The sequence below is a fragment of the Wyeomyia smithii genome, chromosome 3, assembly GCF_029784165.1.
Source record: "Wyeomyia smithii strain HCP4-BCI-WySm-NY-G18 chromosome 3, ASM2978416v1, whole genome shotgun sequence".
Lineage (NCBI taxonomy): Eukaryota > Metazoa > Arthropoda > Insecta > Diptera > Culicidae > Wyeomyia > Wyeomyia smithii.
In genome coordinates, this window is record NC_073696.1 from 87,694,754 (window position 1) to 87,714,036 (window position 19,283).

At 40.2% G+C, this 19,283-nt stretch overlaps 1 protein-coding gene across 15 annotated transcripts in view; it reads right to left on the bottom strand.

The window, feature by feature from the left end:
• The window catches only part of LOC129726709 (ATP-binding cassette sub-family C member Sur), a 179,363-nt gene that overhangs the window by 23,076 nt on the left and 137,004 nt on the right, over positions 1-19,283 (bottom strand). For all 15 annotated transcript variants that reach the window (XM_055683717.1, XM_055683709.1, XM_055683713.1 and 12 more), the window contains 4 exons: positions 19,119-19,267; positions 17,252-17,493; positions 16,682-16,903; positions 16,416-16,573 (listed from right to left, as the gene is read on the bottom strand). In XM_055683717.1, coding sequence (XP_055539692.1) covers positions 16,416-16,573; positions 16,682-16,903; positions 17,252-17,493; positions 19,119-19,267 — 771 coding nt within the window. The remainder of the gene's footprint in view (positions 1-16,415; positions 16,574-16,681; positions 16,904-17,251; positions 17,494-19,118; positions 19,268-19,283) is intronic.

Sequence of the window (19,283 nt, forward strand, 5' to 3'; positions counted from 1 at the left end):
GCTTCGCCACCGTGCAAAACGAGGACATACGAAGAAGACATGTTCAGAAGTCTCTTTGCATCCACGCACAAGGGGCACATGGGGGACCCCGCATGCCCGAACCTGTGGACAACCATGGTCTGAGAAAATCTGTGTCAGGTGGAGTTAACTTCTCCATGGCCCTTACCGACCCATCCGGATACCACCAGAATGAGTCGGTGCGTCCATCTACCTTCCGTGGAATTGGATCATTCCTGCTGCCATCTGATCAGCGATAATGCTCTTCTGGTATCTCGTATGCCCCTTGTGTCACGTTAGTCGAAGCATTCTACGTTCTCCCTAATAGCTATGCTGATAGGCATCATGCATCCGCTTGCTGCCATTCACCGCTGAGCTATTCGACATCTTTCGAGATAGTACTGCAATAGTCGTTGAAGTCCTCTTGCAAGCATAGTTGACGTGATTCCTAAATAAGAGCTTATTGCTGGAGATCGCTTCGAGATGATCGCTGAAGATCGCTTTAAGGTAATGGTGCAGTCTCGACTCTGACCACCACTTGTTGCTCTGATTTGCGATTATTCACAACCGTGACCTTCGTCTTATGGTGCGCTAACTCCAGTTTCCTAGAGTGCAGTGCCGTGCGCGGCTGTCAACTCGACCTCCTCGATCGACTCGCCGTAGACCTCTAGCGTTATGTCGTCTGCGAAACCGGCGATCACAAACCCCTACAGGGAACTTGAGTTTCAATACCCCGTCAAACATGACATTCCACAACACCGGTCCCAGGATAGAACCTTGCGGAACTCCTGCGGTAATTGGGACGCCTTTCTGACCCTCCTCAGTGTTGTAAACAAGTCTCGGTACAGTAAGTAATTTTCCAGAATCTTGTACAGCGTCACCGGTACATGGATGTTTCTGAGCGCAAGCGCTATGGAGTCTCAACAAGCGCTATTGAACGCCATATTCACGTCAAGCGTGACGATTGCGCAATAGCGTATCCCGATCAGAAGAGCATAACTAAAAAATTTCAAAAATCTATCTACACGAGATACAAATAACATATTTTGATACGAATTTGAATTTTTTCATATGCACTTGACATCATTAATTAATCTGAACGAGATACCATAACAAACCCTGAAATGAAGTTGTTCTGAACCAAATCTACAAGTATTTCGTCTCTATCAAAGCATGTTATTAGTAACAATGGTGATGACGCGTAGCCCCAGCCCCAGCAAATGAAGGGAGTAACATGCAGCAGCTAAAGTAGTAGTTGTGATATGTGCTTGAAACTAAATACCGCTGCTTGCTTCGGGATGATGGTCTGTTCGTCAAAATGTTTGCTTTTGGTGTTATGCTTTTGGTGTCAAGTCTATCGTATCGGAACAATTTTTCAATTCCCCCTCTTTGAGTTATCCAATTTTGAGTGAAGAGGCATTAGTGTTTGTGCAAAAAAGGCAAAAATATATGGAATTTTGGTTTAAGTTTGGTGTTAATGTTGTCTTGTGTTGGTGCCATAAAATGGTGATGAAACTGTTTACGGGACAATGAACTGTCGTTGCCAGGGTGCATAGTGCAAATAGCTCGAACAGCAACGGTGGAAGTCGGTTGTAAGTCGGCAAATTGTCGTGTTAGTGAAATGTTGGTGTGTAGTAACGATCCTACCGGTGTTTAATCCTCCTTATGTTAGTCCGTGCGACGCAGTGCGAATCGATACCACGGTTCAAAGCAAAAGCGGTAATTTGAAGATAAGTATCGGTGGTGATGTTGGTGATATTTTGTGTAAACATTATTGGAGAGCTGGTTTTTTACGTACAACTTGATGTTACAAATATAAATACCAGGCGATTATTATGGGTCTTTGTGTTGATCGCCTGCGGTAGTTGAGTTGTTGGTAGGATGCCTAATATGTTGCTCAAAGTTTGTTAAGTTTACGAAACAGGCGAAGTCGAAATGTTGTGTTGTGGGGTTGTGCTTTTTTGATTTTTCGAGCTTTTGAGCAGATGTTTTATATATTTATATACTATGTCCTGATTATGACTAGTTTGGTATTAAAGCACCAAATTTGCGTTTATATTCTGGCGTCGTGCACATAGAATCGCGGTGATGAACAAGGAGAAAGTACTTTGTGACCAAATTTAATGGTTTATGTTAAAACACAAAAAATGTGCTATTTTGGCGGAGTTTTACCTGAGCGGCCTCATTTTTGTTTAACTAGGAGAGGTTTGTTTTCGGATCTTGAATAGATTTTTTATATCTTTGGCTGAAATAATTAAATAAATTGAAAAATTATTCAATGAAAAAAAAAACTAGTTTCCTAGAATCCTATGTTGTTATTATATTTTTACGATTCAAATAACTAAAACTTTTTAAGTGACTGTTTAGTTTGACTTTCGATGATTGTTTAGTCAGCCTGAAATAATCATGATTGGTTTGTCTTGCAAATAATTTTAAGACTTTTGATTATTATGTACATCTACACCTGATGTTTACACTTAATGTTTTAGATGCACCAAGCTTTGCCATTTTTCTATCTTTCCAAGTGCATCACATCCATTATAAGGTAATGAATAACTCAACTTAGTAATGAGCCAACACAACGCATAGTATACCTCGAATCCGTAATCTACCGCGGTTTTGCACGGTCAGGCTTCAAGTAGGGTTCTATCAGCCAAACATGTTCTCACCTTGAGAGCAATGATGTGGTTTGTGGAAGCTGAGAGTATGGTGCAGTGATAATACATGTAATCTTATGTTTCACTTTTTCGATTTTTCTAGCTTTTGGGCTGTTTATGTTTTGTATACTATGTTCCAACAAGGACTAGGTCGGCATTTTGTTAACAAACTTAAGACTGTATATTGGTCAATATGGAAATTTGCATTTTTAAATTATTTGTATGGCTTTGTATGCATGAAACTTTGCCAATTTTTCTATTTAATAGGCAACATTGGCATCAACAACTAAGAGAGAATCGGCGTGAAATGTCGTGTCCCCGAGTGTCTGCGTCGGTAGGAGGAAATAGAGAGGTCCTGCATAGTGCTTCGATGTAAACCGCGTTTTCGGCTCGGAAAAATTTTACTTATATGAACGTTTTCGGAATATAATGATTTCGACTGGTATACCCAGATACTTGTTCATGTCTCACTGTGACTGTTTAACCGAAGATTTGGTCCGGCCAATAAATATCGCGATTAACGAAAACGCGATGTATACCTTCCAAAGAATCGCGTCGGCCGACGTGCATTCGTTTCTTCGAAAGTATTCGGGATTGACAAATAGCTGATTGGCTACATCGCGTGCGTAGTACGAAGAGGATCGCGACGTTTGGCAAGAAAAATAGTCATGATTAGTTTTCGTAATAAGCGCGCAACATTGTTATATTCTGTTTTTCAGGTGTGTTTTTCGCGGGATCCTATCGTTTTTTTAGAGCAGACAAAGTGTGAACGAGAAACGTTGTTGATTGATCTGTTAGGAAAATAATGTCCGGTTGACCGAACGCCTAGAGACTCCGCGTCGATATCTTCATGAGGTCGATAGGTCAACAACGCGCAATTGATTTCGGTGTAAAAAGGATCACCTTACGAGGAGATATCATATCATTTGAAATTGTTCCAATTTGATCAAAGGTCCAGTACTCTTGCGTACGATTTATTGTTACGGTGTTACATTGTCAAACTTGATAGGTTCGAATCGCATTATGAATACCGGGGCGGATATAATAAACCTGTTCGCGCGATACTTGTTCTAAAGAACCCGACACTCGAAACCAGCGCATCGTTTACCAAAACGAACCCTGCTGTGTACCTTGCCCTTTTTCCAACATCCCAGTGATTTCTCGTGGAAGTGCAGAGGTGTTCTCGGCTTCCAATAAGCGAGTATCACGTCAACATTTTCCTATACCAATTCCTTCTTTGACCTGCATTCGGACGCGGCCGGCGCTGGTATTGCCTATTATAAAGATTAAGGTCACCAGTTTTTACACATTGAGGATGCATGTTGGTCCCAAGCATCATCTTTTGGTTCTCTGTGTAATGACAGCTGATCTGGCAATAACGGAGTAGCAACCGCGGGCGGTCAATCATGCTCATGCTCATGCTCATGCTCATGCTCTATCAAAGCATGTTATTAGTAACAATGGTTGTTATCAACCTGTTCTATATCATATCATATCATATTTTGTTAGAAAGCTGATAAGTTACTAACAAAGTTTGATATGGGTTTGATACTAGTAGAATAATTTTTGTTATAATTTCTGTTATCTTAACACCTAACGGGATCAAATTGAAAACACAGCCTGATAGGTTTTTCGCATAACAAACTAACAGCATCTGTTTCATTTTTGTTTTTTTCTTCTGATCGGGATGCCCCTACTCTTGCGCTGGGGTGCTACCTCCGCCGTCTTTGTGACGGAGAGGATAGAATCCAGCGTGGACCTGCCTTTCCGGAAACCGAACTGGTTACTTGCCAGACCGTTTACACCCACTGTGTACCTTTACCAGTCTGTTGAGGGTATTCCTCTCAAGCACCTTTCCCGTAGGCAGATAGGCCTTTATTCCGAAGGGTCCCCTGCCGTTTTCCCAGGATTCGGCAGTGAGACTAGTCTCTGCCGATTCCACCTCTCCGGAAAGAGGCAGTCATTCAGGCATCTCTGCATGACTGCCCGAAACAGCGCAGGGACCGTTTTATCGCCAGCCTGATTGCCAGGTTAGGTATTCCATCTAATCCTGGTGCCTTGCTCACCTTTAGGGAGTTGTCAATCACGATAAGTTCCTCATTCGTAACCCTAACCTCTCCCTTAATTATTCGGCAGATTTGCCGACCATCCCTGGTCTGTGTTTGAGATACTGGAACGTCGGGCGTGAAACTCGACTGCCGGAGGCCAAGGGCCAGGCTCGTGGCGTGGAAGGAGTCCCATGATGATACGCTTCAGCATCGCTGGTGATCACTCTACAGGCGCCAGCGCGCCTTTGGTCTTGGCCATTATGATCCTATAGGCTCCAGCAAACCAGAAGTCGTATAAGGATGTTAATTCTAAGTTGCTCAAATGTGCATGTCAAGTTTAAAATTCCATAAGATGCAACATTACATTTGATTATACCGTATAAAATTAAAATCCCTCAAAACGCAATATTAGGTTATATATGAAGCAATTTAACGTGCCATATAAAATTGTAAAATGCGTCATTCCCCTAAGTCGTATAAAATGCAATTTGAAGTTACAATTGAGGCCATTTAAAATAGCCGGCGAAGTTATACAAAATCGTAACAATTTTTTTTACAATGTACGTATGAGGCTCCCAGATGGTCTCGAGGTACTATGCTGGCCTAACAAGCCAGTCGTCGTATGTTCGAGTTTCGGCTCGGGAGAGACTGTAAGTGTCAATAGTATCGTAGCGCTAGCACCGCAATTGTCTTGTACACTAAACAGTCGGCTGCAAAGTCTGTTTATAAATAAACAGAAGGTCAAGTTCCGAATCGGAATGTAGCACCAAAGCTTTGCTTGCTTACGTATAAGGCCTCCAAGTTTGTACACATAGGCGCATTTCATGCATCTTATATGGTCATTTTTTACCAAAAAAGAGTTCACTTAACAAGGTTGAGCGCGAGTTATATGAAACAATTTGTTTGCTGGGGCGTTACCCCACTGGTTCGTATAAGGCACTCGCGCATAGCCTATAGAAGCAGACCCTTTTTCTTGCCCTAATTGCACTCTTTAGCACCAACCTTGCAGAACCGAATGCTGCGCGGCGCTCAATCCTCTGTCTTGCGCGGAGGCACGCACTGTGGAGGTTCGCTATCGCATCAGTCCACCAGTAAACCGGAGGCTTTCCATTCCTAGGTTGGCGAGTCCTAGGCATGGTGGCTTCGCGCGCCCACGATAGTATGGAAACTAGTTGGTTAGCAGTCGGGCAGAACCAATTGCGTCCATTGCACTCTCTTCTCATTGCCTCTTCGAACATCGGCATCGAAATGCGATGTCTCCCAGCCGCGGACGGTGTGAGTATTTACTCTACCGGTCACTGTTTCGCTGTTGGTGTAGCCATCGTCTACCCTCCAGTTTATGATCAGTCCTGGGCTGGAGAATGTCACATCGATGATCGACTCCGCACCATTTCTGCTATATGTACATTTGGTCCCAACGTTGGCCAGATCTAAGTTGAGCTTTGCCAAAGCCTACAACAGGATCAAACCCCTCTGGCTCGTAGAGCGACTTCCTCACTCAACAGCCTTAGCGTTGAAATTTCCCGCCACCACCAACGGCGTTAGTCCCGTTAGCTCCATGGATAACTGGTCGACCATCTAGGTGAACCTTACGGTAGACCAATGTGGCAGAGAAAAGCAACTGCAGTAGAGCACCCCGTTCATCTTGGCAACCGCGTACCCTTCATTGAAGGTTGAAACAACTTCCTGAACCAGAAACCTGCTCGTCGTCCATACGGTCGCCATACTGGACTTACTGCAAGTCAGTTACCGTTTCCGGGAGGGATACGGTAGAGGTCCGATACGATGGCGATGTCCGACAGTGACTCAGTGACTGCTTGGTATAGCAGCTGCTGAGCCGCGTAACAGTGGTTCAGGTTTAGTTGTGTTACCCTTATGCCCGTCTTTTTACAGCCGGCTTACCGGCTGGTCATCTGGGTACCTGGGGCCTCCCATAAAGTGTTTGGGGTCCCGTTTTCCGGAACATACCATGAACTTGGGGGGGGGGGGAGACTCCCCGCAATCCTTCGATTTATAGACTGCACCACCGTAACAACTGCATAACTGGCTCCTGTTGGGCCCCCTGCAGGTCCAGGACTTATGTCCTCCCTCGAAGTACCGGAAGCAAACGTCAGGTTGTTGAAGTATACCCAGACTTCAGGACTTTAGAGTACTTAGACCCGTCAGTCTTGAGTATGAGGGCGTACCCTGCCCTGTTCGCTTACCGACCTGTCCCGTAGAGCAGATCGCGTGGAGGCAAATGAGGGTATGAGGGCATCAGTCTGAACCTTGCTTATATTCAGTTGCCCTCTTAGTCCTCACCCCCTTTTCGAAGGCTCAGATGGCTCAGGTTGACCACAAGTTTAGCGTACTCCTTTTGAGCTTCGTCGTAGCCCGAAGCAGGAGGAGGCCCTGCTTAAGATCCCTGGAAATATTGTGCCTAATCGCCGCGAACTCGTTGATAGCTTCAAGCTGTTCGGAAAGCGCAGCCACCCTAGGTCGCTTGTCCCTGCTCCTTTCGATGGCCTTGACTTGCAAGGGACCAAAAAAAAGCAAAGCCTTGGTGCTACATTACGATTTGGAACTTGACCTCTGTTTGTTATACACAGACTTCGCAGCCAACTGTTTAGTGTACAGGACAATTGCGGGGCTAGCGCTACGATCCTACTGGCACTAACAGTCTCTCCCGAGCCGAGACTCGAACCTACGACGACTGGCTTGTTAGGCCAGCATCGTACTTCGAGACCATCTGGGAGGTTGCGCAAGGGACCATCGACCGTAATACCCGGTGTGGATACTGACGTGTTAGCCTTTCCGCCATCGGGTTTGATGCATCCGTCTCTGCCTTTTTCTGCGGATACCGCTGCATACCACCTCGCGCGAAGGGATTTGGTAGTCCCTCTATGCCCGTCACTTGTTTCACTCAATTTTAGTTAATTGGGTTCCCTTCCAGCCGCTATCCTTGTTCAAAATAGAGTAGTCGCCTATGTGGTCCCATGGTGGTCTATGCCGAAGCCCATAGCGCCTTATGAATAACTATGTCGCCCTCGACCAGCGAAAGTCAGGAAAAGGAATTTGGTTCTAATACAAATTCTCACCATCTGATCCTTCTCCTGCCTGATTCCCACCAAGCAGTGGACGCGGAACGTACTGGAAGGCCAGTCAGGTTTTACGGTTACGCACCGGTTGTTATCTCGCCGTTTCAAGCCGTTGTCGCACGACCATATTAAGGTAGCTCGGCGCAGGTGCCAGCCCAGAATCGTGGTACGAAAACGAAATCATAAAACTCAAATCATAAAAAGTTGCAACCACGTGCCGTAATTGGGAACTTACTGGAATCGACCCAAATGGGCGGGTAAGTGCATTTTGGATGGTGGGAGCGACACTACTCGCTCCGTCGGAGATGCGTCCGGGTACTGGTGGCGTTTGCGAGTAGTCTACTGCTTAGTGTCCAACCCTCACCACCTCTAGGCGATCTCCCGCTGCTGGTCCGAGACTGCCAGGTACTGTCAATGGTCACGCACATATGGCCTGACCTCGGCGATTGTCACGCGCCGACCCGTGGTGGCATAAAGCTCTGCCAGAAATAACCCCCCTTGCCTACAATTATGAGTCAGAGCAAAACTAATCTCTCTTGTTACGTTTGTATCAAAATGATGTCTACGTCACTTTATTTTTTTGATTTCATGCAGCGTACGAATAAGTAGAAGTGAAAAGGAGGATACCAAACGATAGGTCTTCGAATAATGAACAAATTGGCATGAGAAACCCATATTTGAAAAATTGGCTCTTACGTCACTTTGTTATATCACAGCAGTAATATATTTGTGACCCTCCCCGTACTCGAATACTTCTATGTACGAATGTTTACGATTCAGTAGTTTTTGAGTCTATAGGTAACAGACAGACAGACATTCGCATTTACAGATAAAGATATACTCATTTGCAAAAAAACGCAGTTTTATTTTAAAAGGAAATTTAATGTAACACTACTGTCTAAAACTATTCTTATTTGGATTCCTTGAATATTCTCCAAAATACAATCGCTGTCTATTAATATAAAATCTCCGGATATCTGAATAAACATTAAAAAGAAGATTACCAACTACCTGAGAAAATTTGAACTTGTATCTTAAAAATGCTGAAACTCGAATTTAATTCATTATACCTCGGGGTGATGAGAGTTTTCAAGGTAAAATTTTAATTGGATATGCATGGTGAATGGTGAACATGGTAGCTTGTGTACCACTAGTGTCAACATTAAAACGCTTTTTTGTGTGTGAAATCAAGTGCTTTAGGTGATCTAGTGCTAGTGATCCGACGGCCAAATTGGAAACCTAAACGGATAAGTAGAAGTGTATTTGCATGCTTTCGATTTATTCGTTTTTTATTGATTTAATTTGTGTCAGCGCCGATCAGCGCATCTATATCACATAGACGCTACGGCTGCTGGTTGAAACATTCATTGTTATATTTTTGCATTGTTCGTTGCCTTTAGCCTTTGCCGTTGCTGCTGGACGAGTCCGGCCGGCGGTTGTTTGTTTGTTTATTATGGACTGTGCAAAGTGTGGTAATGTAGTTCGTGTTAGCGACGATCCCGTAGTTTGTGTGGGCAAGTGCAATTCTCGATTTCATCGAGTTTGTACACCGCTCACTAAAATAGCGGCGAAAGTCGTTAACGATAATGAAAATATTGTTTTCAAATGTGCTTCATGTTTATCGGCCCAAGAAGACGGCGGGAAAGATGATACTATGAGTAGTGAGCTGACGGAGATCAAGAGTGTATTGTCATCTTTGTCTCAGTCGCTTACAGATACTCAAAGCGGAATCGAAACAAAGATAAACAGCGCGATTGCTAACGGTATCGATAGTATTTTAAAATCGATCAGCAACTCTCTTCGTGAGAGTATGGCAAGCATTGAAGCCAATGTTGCCAGAAAGCTGGATGATTTTAAAATAAATGTTATTGGTAAAAATGATCGGGATAAACATGCTGCAATGAGTAGAAAGAGGTCTAGAACTGAGAGAACGATTCACTCTGAGTCGGACTCTATTCCCAAGAAGAAAAAAATAATTTCGAATAAGCGGGACGAACCAATTAAAGACGTAGCTAAGCAAAATCACGAGGTTTTTATTTCTGAAAATGCTTTGACATACGCGAACGTTTTAGCGGGGTCAAGTGGGAATGCAAATAAATTGAAGCGAGTGGAAAACCGTAAGACTCGGCCGGTCATTGTGATTAAACCAGTCGAGTCTTCTCAATCTAGTGAAGATACTAGAATTTTTTTGAAAAATAGTTTAGATCCTAAAATACACAAAATTAGAAACTTTAGAAACGGGAAAGCAGGTTCGATAATTGCTGAGTGTGCATAACATTGAAGTCGTGAAAAAGGACATTGAAAGCAATTTAGGTGAAAAATACAACCGCTAAGCCTAAGTTGAAAATTGTGGGAATGAGTGATCAATATTCCCCCGAAGTCTTTATTGACTTGTTAAAAAGTCAAAATGAAGACTTCGGTATCAATGAAGTCAAAGTTATTGCTCAATTTGTAAATTCAAGCTTCAAATATAATAAGTATAACACTATTATTGAAGTTGATAAGGACACTTTTAACCACTTGATGACTGCTGGTAAAGTAAACATTGGGTGGGATAGGTGTTCGATTCAAGAGGCCGTCAATGTTTTACGTTGCTTTAAATGTGGAGAATTTGGTCATAAAAGCACAGAGTGTGTTAATCCTGAAACATGCTCCAAGTGTAGCGGACTACATAAGACATCGGAATGCTCATCGACTGATTGTAACTGCGTAAATTGTTTAAAATCTAAGAAAGAATTTCATTTGAACTTGAACGTAAAACATCCAGCATTTAGCACGCAGTGTCCGGTATATCGGAGACTGTTTGAAAAAAGAAAAAGCAACATGTTGTTAAGTAAAAAGCAGCTGAAGCAAATGCAATGTGAGAGGAAGCGAGAGATAGTTTATCTAAATATTGCTGGTTTATCTACAAATTATGCCGCATTGCGGCATTTTGTGGAAACAACACGTCCGATGTTAGTATTGCTGGCTGAAACTCATATAGTAGAAGCTGATGCATTTGATCAATATAACATACCGGGTTACAAAGTTGCTTTTTGCCTTTCACACTCCAGACATACTGGAGGGGTTGCTATTTACGCCAAGGAATCTGTTAAATTCAACACTCGGTTAAACGAATGTGTTGAAAACAATTGGTTCCTGGGTATATCAGTTGAAAGAGGCATGACGATGGGAAATTTCGGAATTGTATACCATTCCTCCAGTTCAAGTGACCAGCGTTTTTTGGAAATTTTAGACAACTGGTGGGAGAGTTTTGTAGAATTAAATGAATTAAACGTTATCGCTGGTGACTTTAATATTAATTGGCTTAATGAACCAAATTCGAATCAATTAAAGCAATTAGCAGATTTTTTCAATTTGCGACAAACTGTTTGTCAATATACAAGAATTTCCAGACAATCTCGTACATTAATAGATCACGTGTTTTCAAATTTTGATAATGTTCATTCCTTTACAGAGGCCGATTACAAAATTACAGATCATGAGACAATTTTTGTTTTTATTGAGAATGACCAAAACCGTGATGATATAGTAAAGATAAAGTGCTGGAACAGATATTCGAAACAAGCAGTGTCTCAACTTGTTTCGAGAAGCTTGGATTTTGAACCAGTAACTGGTGATTTGGACAATAAAGCAGCTGTTCTTACCAACACGCTGAAAGAATGTACCAATAGTTTAGTTTTAGAAAAACATGTAAACTTGCATAATGCAAACAACTGGTACACTTTAGATCTTCTGCGTTTAAAACGAAAAAGAGATAAAAGGTACAAGCAGTTTTACAGAAGTAACAGTAACGATGATTGGTATAGGTACACCGCGGCGCGTAACATGTATTCACGTGCCTTGAAAAAGGCTCGGTGTGAATATATACAGCGGAAGATTGATCAACATCAAAATAACAGCAAACAGTTTTCGAAAATTTTAAAGAAACTAATGAAAAGTAAAGATTGTAGCCCGCAATCCATAACTTTTAATGGCTTAGAAGAACAATCGGCGCGAGTAATAGTAAATAAATTTAACAATTATTTCGTTAACAGTGTTCAATCGATAAATCAAAGCATTGATTTGGTCAATGAGCCGGACGAGATAATACAGCCGATCAATAATAACTGTAGCTTCGATGGTTTTCATCCTATTACTTTTGCAGAGTTGAAAGACATTTGTTTTTCTTTGGAGAGATCGGCTGGTATCGACAATGTCAACGCAAAAGTAATACAAGATTGCTTTCATGTCATTGGACACGATCTGCTGGACCTTATTAATGAATCACTGCAAACAGGGCACGTGCCTGAAGTTTGGAAGGAAGCACTTGTGGTTCATATCCCCAAGATTACGGGGACGGATAAAGCCGAAGAGTTCCGTCCCATTAACATGTTGCACACATTAGAGAAAATATTAGAACTTGTTGTAAAAGGCCAGCTGATGGATTATTTAAATCGTAATGATTTGCTAATTCCAGAGCAATCAGGTTATCGAGAGCGGCACTCTTGTGAGTCTGCATTGAATCTGGTGTTAGCAAAATGGAAAGAAAAAATCGAGGCTAAAGAAACTATTCTTGCTGTATTTTTGGATCTAAAACGCGCTTTTGAAACAATTTCTAGGCCCTTATTGATGCAAACATTGGAGCGCTTTGGTATCGTAGGGACAGCATATAAATGGTTTGAAAGCTATTTGTGTGCTAGAACTCAGAAGTTTCGTTTTAATGATTTTGAATCGGATTCCATTGCTAATACACTTGGTGTACAGCAAGGAAGTGTTTTGGGGCTCATTTTGTTCATAATTTATATTAATGACATGAAGCGAGTTTTACGGTTTTACGATATAAATTTATTTGCCGATGACACTGTTCTGTTCATTGCAGAGAAAAATCCAAACGATATTGTTGCACTTTTGAATCAAGATTTACATTATCTGGCGAATTGGTTATAGTTTAATCAGCTTAAATTGAATATTAGTAAAACACAGTACTTGATTATTTCTTCTGCCAACTCCAGACCAGACGTAAACATTGTAATTGATGGTGAGACGATTGATCGCGTAAATGAATTAAAGTATCTTGGAGTTATTATTGATGACAAATTAACTTTCAAGTCTCACATAGATAATGTCATCAAGAAAATGGCGAAAAAATACGGTATTTTGTGCCGTTTGAAAAATGAATTGACTGTTAGTAGTAAAATTAGTCTTTATAAGTCAATCATTTCACCACATATAGATTTTTGTTCATCCATAATATTTCTTGCAAACAATACACAAATGTTGAGACTGCAGCGCTTACAAAATAAAGTAATGCGATTAATATTAAGATGTAATAGATACACTTCCTCGAGTTTTATGCTGGACGCATTGCAATGGCTTCCTGTGAAGCAAAGAGTACATTTTTTGACAATGGTGTTTCTATATAAGATTTTGAATAATATGCTGCCTCGCTATTTGTGTGATCGAATTGATAGAGGAAGTGATTTTCATAGGTACAACACTAGAAACGCGGATGATGCTAGAACACCACATTTTTTATTCGGAAGATCACAGAACTCTCTGTTGTACAAAGGAATAAACTTTTTCAATTCGATTCCAAGACATGTAAAACGTTCAGCAACAATGACGGAGTTTAAAAGGCTTTGTATTTCACACATAAAGTCTGTCTTGTAGACAGATTATATAGAATTTTTTGTAAATTAATGACGAAGATTGTAAAATTTAAACTTTTTTTCTAATTTATTGGGTACATTAAGTTATTATGTTCATTGATGATGATGGATTTTTGTTTGAATATAGTTATATAATAATTAATATTAGAGTTAAAAAAATGAGTCGGCTACACATGTTTGAGCCACGCGCGCGTAGACTGACATAGACAATCTGGATATTGAGTACATCAGGTTTAAACCCCTGAAATTGAAACAAAAAGCATCACGGGTTGATAAGTTGCTTTTTGGGTTGCTGTCACCTTTATTTTCTTAATTTATTTGCTTTTACGATTTACAAAAAGGGTTCGGAGAAAAAAACTGAAAAGGCTTGGGTTTGCCTGTGGACTGTAGAGCTCGTTATCGGGAATTATAGTGTCATAGGATCTCTTTCATAGTTCTGGATCGTTATCCAGAACCAATTCTGATTAGTTAACGCTCCTAAATGTTAGGTTCAATTCCTAACCAAGTCCAGATAATTTTCGGGTTGGAAACGTTCTGGATGAGCCTTGGATCAATGTTATTGAAAAATCGTTTATTTTTTATTTATTTTCAAATTATTGGTATTCTTTTGAAGGGTTACTATGTCTGTATTAATAACCAGTCCGTTATTTGTTTGTCAACTGGTTACATTGTATGACTCTATATAATATCTTACTTAGATAAATCGACCAGCTCAAACCGATGTAGGGGTATGAGGTGGGACCATCATCATCATCATCATCATCATCATCCAGAAACACTTCGAATTGATTATTCAAAAAATCGAATTATACTCACTTGTCGGAAAATGCAATTTAATAGTTCAAATGCAAAAATAATGTATCTGGCCATGATTCCGCTTTGATTTTTTTTTATTTCTTGGCTAATTTTATTCAAAAATAATTATAATGTATCAGTTTTTCTAGATATTGTGTTTTCGTACCCATAATTATAAGAAAATAAAAGTTTTTGGTGAAAAATGTCGGTTTTGACGAAAAAAAGGATCCCACGGAGCGAGGGGTGGTCTAATCGACACCAAAATTGATATTTGTGCAGAGTAATCTTTTATGAACAATTTCCTAAATTTTGAGCCTAATCTGAGAAAGTCGTTGAAATGAGGTGTGAATACTTGAGATGAATTGACCTATATGTGTAATGGCTCGGGGAAAGACTGATTAATACAATCGTCAACCTTATTTCAATGACCGCGTAAATTGTTCTTTATGAAAGGATCGGGTTTCCAAATAAGCAACAGAATAATTTTGTATTTCTCGCAACTGATGGGTTTTTAAATTCCTAAAATTTGTATAGCTCATTGAAGCAGTGTACGAGCCCTAATGGTGTACTCAAGTTTAGTACTTCTACCAACCCTAATTTGTATAGATTCGAATCAGTCCTGGCCTCAGTGTATGGCTCTGTTAAAAGGTTTAATAAATAAAAAAACTATTGTATCACTACTCGGAAAATTAAGATTTATGGCCAAAATTATTTTGATGTTGTCAAATTGTTTGTTTACTACTGTAGATGATTTTGTCGTATGAGAAATTATTGTGACAAGGGGCTGTCCATAAACCACGTGAAATGAGGCATATCTGATTTTTTTTTCGAAACAATAAAAAAACTCGTCAGTGTATACAAACGAATAGTTATACTAATTTTACATATTCTCAATGTATTGAGGACCAAATTACAGTGATATACGAAGAGTTTCGTTGATGAATCATCCAAAAATTCAAAATATGTAGAAAAAATGAAAAAAAAAATTAATCATCTTTTTTCACAAAAACGCAAATTTTCCGCAATATCTTAACCTTGATTCTTGAAGGGCACAAACAGGGCTCTCTGGCACACTATCAGAAGCTGTGCTTACATTTGATGTTTTTAAAGGTCAAAATTATGAAAATTACGGATGTTTTCGACATGACTTGCGGCAAATTCTGCAGGGTTAGAATTAAATATTCTTCCTGTTTTAGGATGCTATATAATAAGCTCTTAATTGTATGCAAACATACCACAACAGATTTAGTATGATTTTATATATTTCAAAATGTTCTGAAAAACTATTTTCCTTCATTTTTGAAAGAGGTAAGTTTGAAGGCGTTTTTCAACATAAACCGTTTCATATATCAAGATTTCATTGAGAAATTATGAAAATATATTAAGGAATTATGATCAAATCTGTCTATCAAAACTATAGAATCATGTGCTCAAAACTTATTAAATATGAAATTCGCATTTTGGTAATTTTGGCCACTTCTCTATATGGAGACCGTCTTATGTGACTAGTTCGAAATAATGGAATAATGTTATAAATTATAACTAATATCCCATTCCGCACGAAGCTCCAAGCTCTAAGTAAATATAATTAAGTAAAATAAATTTGTAAAATCTGCTGGAAGTGTGATTTTTCTTCCGAGTAAAAGAAATTACATTTTGTCATTCTAATTTTAGAATACCAGTTGCAGAAAATGCCAACGTACCTCTGCGGCTCACGGCAGTTTGCAATAGATCTTATTGTCAAATATAGTTTAATATGATTGGCATTGATCAGCCTGCATGTTAACGGCAGAACAAAACAGTTTTGTTGAAAAATAACATGAAAAGCAATAAACCAAGGTTGCTTCCTTGGAGCACACCAGATAAATTTATAAGACTACAAGACTCAGCATGTACCAATTTCATCGGTCAAATTCGATCTGTGAGATATGGTTTCATAAAGTCAGCAAGGAGAAGCAACTCCAAGCCCTTCAATTTCCGCTTTTTTTGTTTTTTCTTGAATAGAACCCTAGCGTAAAATTTTTCATACACATGAGCCACAAAGAGTTGATGGGTTAGGTCACGGTAAATCCGTCAGTTCCACTTCATCTATGTGGCTGGCAGCCAGCCGACATGGAGACATGGCTAAGCTCAGGCACACTCCAGTATGCAATCTTCGACGTCACAAACCATAAATCTCACCCCACTCACCTGGAAGAGCACCGGTAGAACTTTTGCACGATGTAATAAATGCCGCAAATTGGTATTGTTAACAGGATGAAATACGGCGTCACGACACTATTTATGAGCACCGCACAAAGGCACAGCAGAATAAATTGCAGCAGCTTCTGACTTGTTGCAGCGATTTTCTGTGGGAGAGATCCAATCGTTCCGGTAGACCGGAGACGGAAACACGAGATTAAATCCGGGATTTCCGTCCGTTGGTTTCGAGATTTATAACGAGACTAATAGCCTACCTTATCGACCACGGCGATATCGATGCTGAGTCGATTCATGATACGACCCAAGGGTACCGTTTGAAAGAAATGGATCGAGTTTTTCAATACAGACGCCAGTAGTTTGCGGTGCAATCGCCTACGTGCCTTGCTGCCGGCCAGCTGACCAGTTGGGAACGAAACCATCGCCAACAGAATGCATGTTCCAGAGAGTAGTGCGTAAACCCGGAAATTGTATGTTATCTGGGGAAGATAGAACATAAAATACGGAATACATGTTTACAATGTTGATTCGAATGTTTTTTGGTGTAATTTTCGGTTCAGCTGGCAAAGGGGTTTGAAAATGTAATATTACTGTCATGGGACGCCCAATCAAGTGACTGACGTTAGTTTGGGCCCATTGACTCCAAACCGTAATGAAACTTGCTGATATAGAGTCCAAATTAGGTCACAATTTGAATTTAAATGTCCCCACACAGCTGATACGAGATTTACAATGCAAATCCGGGCTTATAAATTCCACACAAGAGTAACCGTACTGCGGTAAAGTACGTTCGCAAGTAAAAACTTTTCGTAGGTCAGTTGTCTCACATCAAGCGGATCAGGGTCGTCTTCCGGCGGCCGGTGCGAATGCGTTCCTTCGGTCCAGTTCTGCAGCCAAAAGTCAGTGTACGCTCGGAGGCACTGCTGGGCAAGAGCGCTCAGCAGAAAGGTGGCTGCGATGTGCGGTCCAGAAGCCTTCATGTACAGCCAGTAAATGCGGGCTGGAATTGTGCCATACTTTCGCTCCTCGTCCATGAGCAGCCGGTTTGAGACATCGTTCGCTTCCGGATCTGAAAGCAAGCAGGAATAGTTGGAAGAGAATATTCATTTATATAATGATGTGAAACACTTTATCGAGAGCACCTAGCAAAAGCAGCACTTAATTTTGATAACATAAAAGTACGCAAAACTCTCTGCAATTTTATGCAATCTACTATACTGACATTTAGGACATTTGAAAAAGTAAATTTAACAATTGAAAGAAAATACCCCGAGCTTCGCATGATGAAAAGTTTAGTTACATTTCAAACAGTGTACCACAATGTGCAAGTTTAAGACACTCAACGGAACGTTATTATAACTTTCTAATTAATGTGAGATTTACGCTTTCTAATTGATTACGAAAATCACGCCACCATGGCATTCGAAAGTGTCAATCATGAAGGAAGTTATATCAAATGATTTCCCTCTAGGTATTAGAATACTTCTCGTAATGTAAAATAATTATTATTATCACTTGATAGCTTGCCACTCTACGAGCATTATAGCAAGTGGGTCTAATCGCATCTTGTGTAGGATTCAACTTCTACTAACTAGTCGTAAACATTTCCTGGTAAATCTGCTTTACAAGTAAAGCTACGGCTGCGAAAGAGAAAAGCACATGCTTTTCTTTCGCCCGGGAGGCATATAAGTTTTGGGTCATATTTGATGAAAAGTTTTCTTTTCTTCTCAGAAATGCGCGAAACAAAATACGAGTTGGACAAATTTTCCGTTATTGTGACGAAAACTTGATCGTCGACGGGAACTTTCAGAATAACAGTCTTTCATTTGCATTGAGATCGAAAATGTTTCAGATTGAATTGATTTTAAACTCGGTTAGAAAAAAATGGCAATTCATTCAAGTAGCGGTGAAAACAATTGAAAGAAGTCCTTTTTAAAGATGCATTTTATTTATAGTGAATGCTATTCTTTAATAATTTTATTTCACTTTCAAGCGGACACTGATATATTACGACACGACCAAGACACAGCCACGTAACTGGACTTGAACACGAGAATTGATATGGATACGGACATCGAAATGAACACGGACACAGACACTGCCTCCTGTTTCGCTTGACGGACTACGAAATTTCCCAGGAAACTAATAAATTCTTTTTTATGAATTAATTTATACTTGCGAAAACATTTGCGATTTTTCTTCCTCTGTTCTTATTTATCTTTTTAAATTGTCGGCTTTAAATTCAAATTTGATTTGTATACCGAAAAGTCAGCAGGCTAAAATTAGCTGGTGATATTTATAATTAAATCCCCGTGAATTCTAGCCGCTCCAAGAAAGGAAATCTGAAAAACAACATAATCGCTCCCATAAAGCTTCTATTAATATGCCAACAGTTGTGATATTTCTCAAATATACACCGCATTCAATGCTAATACCTATGCCAATTAGCTATAAATCACTCATCCGTTTCGTGAGTGCTTCTGTCATCTTTGTACAATGATTCATTTAAATTTAAATTCCGAAGAAGTCCACAATAACTTCTTTCTGGTACTGTCACAGAGCAAGAGACCGTTCAAATTTAATTCCACACAACTATCCATAGATGATTCATATCAATTCTGCTCTTCAATGTTAGTGGGAAATATGTATTAAAACAAGCTATCCGGAGTTGGTTTGACCCATTGCTATAGCTACCTTCTGCGTATGCCTCTTCTTCAATCTCCTCGCTATATTCAGAAGTATTGGAGATGAGCTTCCGCAATGGATATCGCCAGCCAGAGGGTGGCTCCCCATGTAGCTGCCGATGTTGTGACGCTTGATCCTGCTCACTGGGGGACAAACTTCTGCGAAATATAATAG